The sequence below is a fragment of the Eumetopias jubatus genome, unplaced genomic scaffold (assembly GCF_037043125.1).
Source record: "Eumetopias jubatus isolate StellerSeaLion01/CBP00866 unplaced genomic scaffold, mEumJub1_p1.0 scaffold_4, whole genome shotgun sequence".
Taxonomy (NCBI): Eukaryota; Metazoa; Chordata; class Mammalia; order Carnivora; family Otariidae; genus Eumetopias; species Eumetopias jubatus.
Window position 1 is genome coordinate 73,492,098 of NW_028274810.1, and position 2,531 is coordinate 73,494,628.

General features: G+C 46.9%; 1 protein-coding gene across 1 annotated transcript; it reads left to right on the forward strand.

Moving 5' to 3' along the window:
* Positions 1–1,230: 1,230 nt before the first annotated feature.
* LOC114224212 (olfactory receptor 2A12-like) lies at positions 1,231–2,169 on the forward strand. Its single transcript, XM_028123313.1, has one exon. The coding sequence runs from the start codon at positions 1,231–1,233 to the stop codon at positions 2,167–2,169; it is 939 nt and encodes a 312-aa protein (XP_027979114.1).
* The last annotated feature ends 362 nt before the right edge of the window (positions 2,170–2,531 follow it).

Sequence of the window (2,531 nt, forward strand, 5' to 3'; positions counted from 1 at the left end):
CAGTCCTTTGGCCAAAGTCAAGAAACCATCTGATATGTTCAGTGTAGACACGGGTTCTTGTGCAGATTCATTCATGATGCTCCAAAGGAGAACAAGCAGATTGGAGAACAAGTAGGTTGGGTCAGATAAATTGGTGCCAGGAGAATGAAAATACTGACAGCATCAAGATTGCTCCCATTCCCTAAATACCAATGATACACATGACATCTCTTCGGTGAAGCTGTCCTTGCCGTGTTCTCCATGAAGAAGCTGAGGTTCAGGGAGGTTAAGTTGAGAAAGAACTGAGAGCCAGTAAGAAGCTAAAAGAAAGAATGAAATACTGGCCGTTATGGGGAGAAGCAACAGAGGGTGGGCATCTGCGAGAGTGAAAATTGATTACAGGTGGGGCACTTCTCAGGAAGTTTGCTTGCATAGCTCAGACCTGAATCTCAGTCCTCTGTGTGGAACACCACCCAGAAATACAGTTAACATTCACTATGCACCTATCCCATGGTTGGCCTTCTGTGTGATGCTCTTCATGCCAAAACATCATTCCTTGATATCATATATCATAGATACAGTATTCTTACAGCAAACTTGTAGCTAAAAGACAATTATTCTCATTTTGTACTCAAGGGAGTAGTCTCAAAGGGGTACATGGGTGGGGTAAAGGGCTTGCTCAAGGTCATTCACTCAGTAAATTATAGAGCCAGCACTTAGAACTCAGTCTTCCTTCTAACACACCATGGCCTGAGAGGGGGCCCGCCGGTAGCAGAGAGATGGCCCGGCATGAGTGGAAAATAAATTAAGGTCTTCAAAAGGACAAAGTAAGTTCTCTCACTGTAATTTGCCAAATTGCATAGAGGTTGTATGCCAATATTTATCTCTAAATGCCTGGCTGCCTTACTAAGGAGAAGAGGATGCTAAGGGGAAGTAAAGATCAACTAGCCCAGTGCTTTCATTTTACACCTGAGGAATCTGAGGCTGAAATGGGTAGTTACCAGTGAGTCAGAGACAGAGTCTGGACCAGATGTGGAAGCCCTTTCCTCTTCACAGATTTCTTGAGAGTAGTGGCAGTGGCCAAGAGCAGGTAAAATGGGCTGTCTTGTTGAGGGGGATCATGGTGTCTCATCATAACTGGACAATGACACTGTTACTCCAACCCCATCAGAGACCCTCACCCTGGTGCATAGCTTGGCTAGTCTTCTGACTGAATCAGTTCCTTTCTTTTCCATTTAGAAGTAGAACAGGATGCAAGAGCCTAACCAGTCTTCTGTGACTGAATTCATCCTTCTGGGCTTTTCCTTCAACTCCAGGACAACTCCTCTGCTCTTCTCAGCCTTCCTGATGACCTATCTCTTGATTATTCTGGGCAATGGCTTAATCACCATCCTTATCTGCCTGAACTCACACCTCCACACACCCATGTACTTCTTTATTGGCATCCTTTCCATGTTGGATCTGGGCTATACCACAACAACTGTGCCCCAGATGTTGGCACATCTAGCCAGCCAGAAGAAGACCATCTCTTTTGCCAGCTGTGTGGCCCAAATGTACATTTTCTTGGTGCTAGGCATCACTGAGTCATGGCTCTTCGCCATGATGTCTATAGACAGGTATGTGGCCATCTGCCACCCACTCAGGTACAAGGTCATCATGAGCCCATGGCTATGCGGGGTAATGGTCACTTTCTGTGGACTCTGGGGTGTCATCTCTGCTCTTATCTACACTGTCTTTGCCATGCGTCTGCCATACTGTGGCCCCAACAAGATCAACCACTTCTTCTGTGAAGTCCCTGCAGTCTTAAAGCTGGCTTGTGCAGATACCTCAGTCAATGACTGGGTAGACTTCATCCTTGGCTTTAGTGTCATCCTGGTCCCCCTCTCCCTTATCCTTGTCATTTATGTCCACATCTTCATTGCCATCTTGAGGATCTGTTCAGCCCAGGGGCGACTGAAGGCCTTCTCCACCTGTGCCTCCCATATCACTGTGGTCACCGTGTTCTGTGTGCCAGCCATGGTCATGTATATGAAGCCTAGCTCTGAGGCCTCCTCAGAGGATGACAAGAAGTTGGCCCTGTTCTATAACGTCATCTCTGCTTTCCTCAACCCCATCATCTACAGCCTCCGGAACAAGGACGTGAAGAGGGCTTTCCTCAAGGTGGCAGGCTGGGGCAGGGCCCCAGAATGAGACCCTGGAAGGATAGCTGGGGGACAGAGAAACAAGGCTCATGATGCACAGCCAAGGCTCCAAACACTCATTCCCATGACCCAGCAGCACCAGGACACTCACAGCCCCCAACCCCAAATGTCAACTCTACACAACCCTTGGGAGACAGCCCATGATTTAATTGACAGACTGGTCATCATGAAATATCTTGTAGACACGTCAGTCTTTCAGCTTTCTTTTGTTTTAGAGTCTCAGGAGGTAACAAAAGAAGATGTGTGTGCCATTAAAGTCTTTTATTGAGACAAAAGGAATGGGCTTTGCGGTATGACTTGTGGCTGAATCTTGAGAAAGTTTCATTCTTCTCTGGAAACCACACACATGGT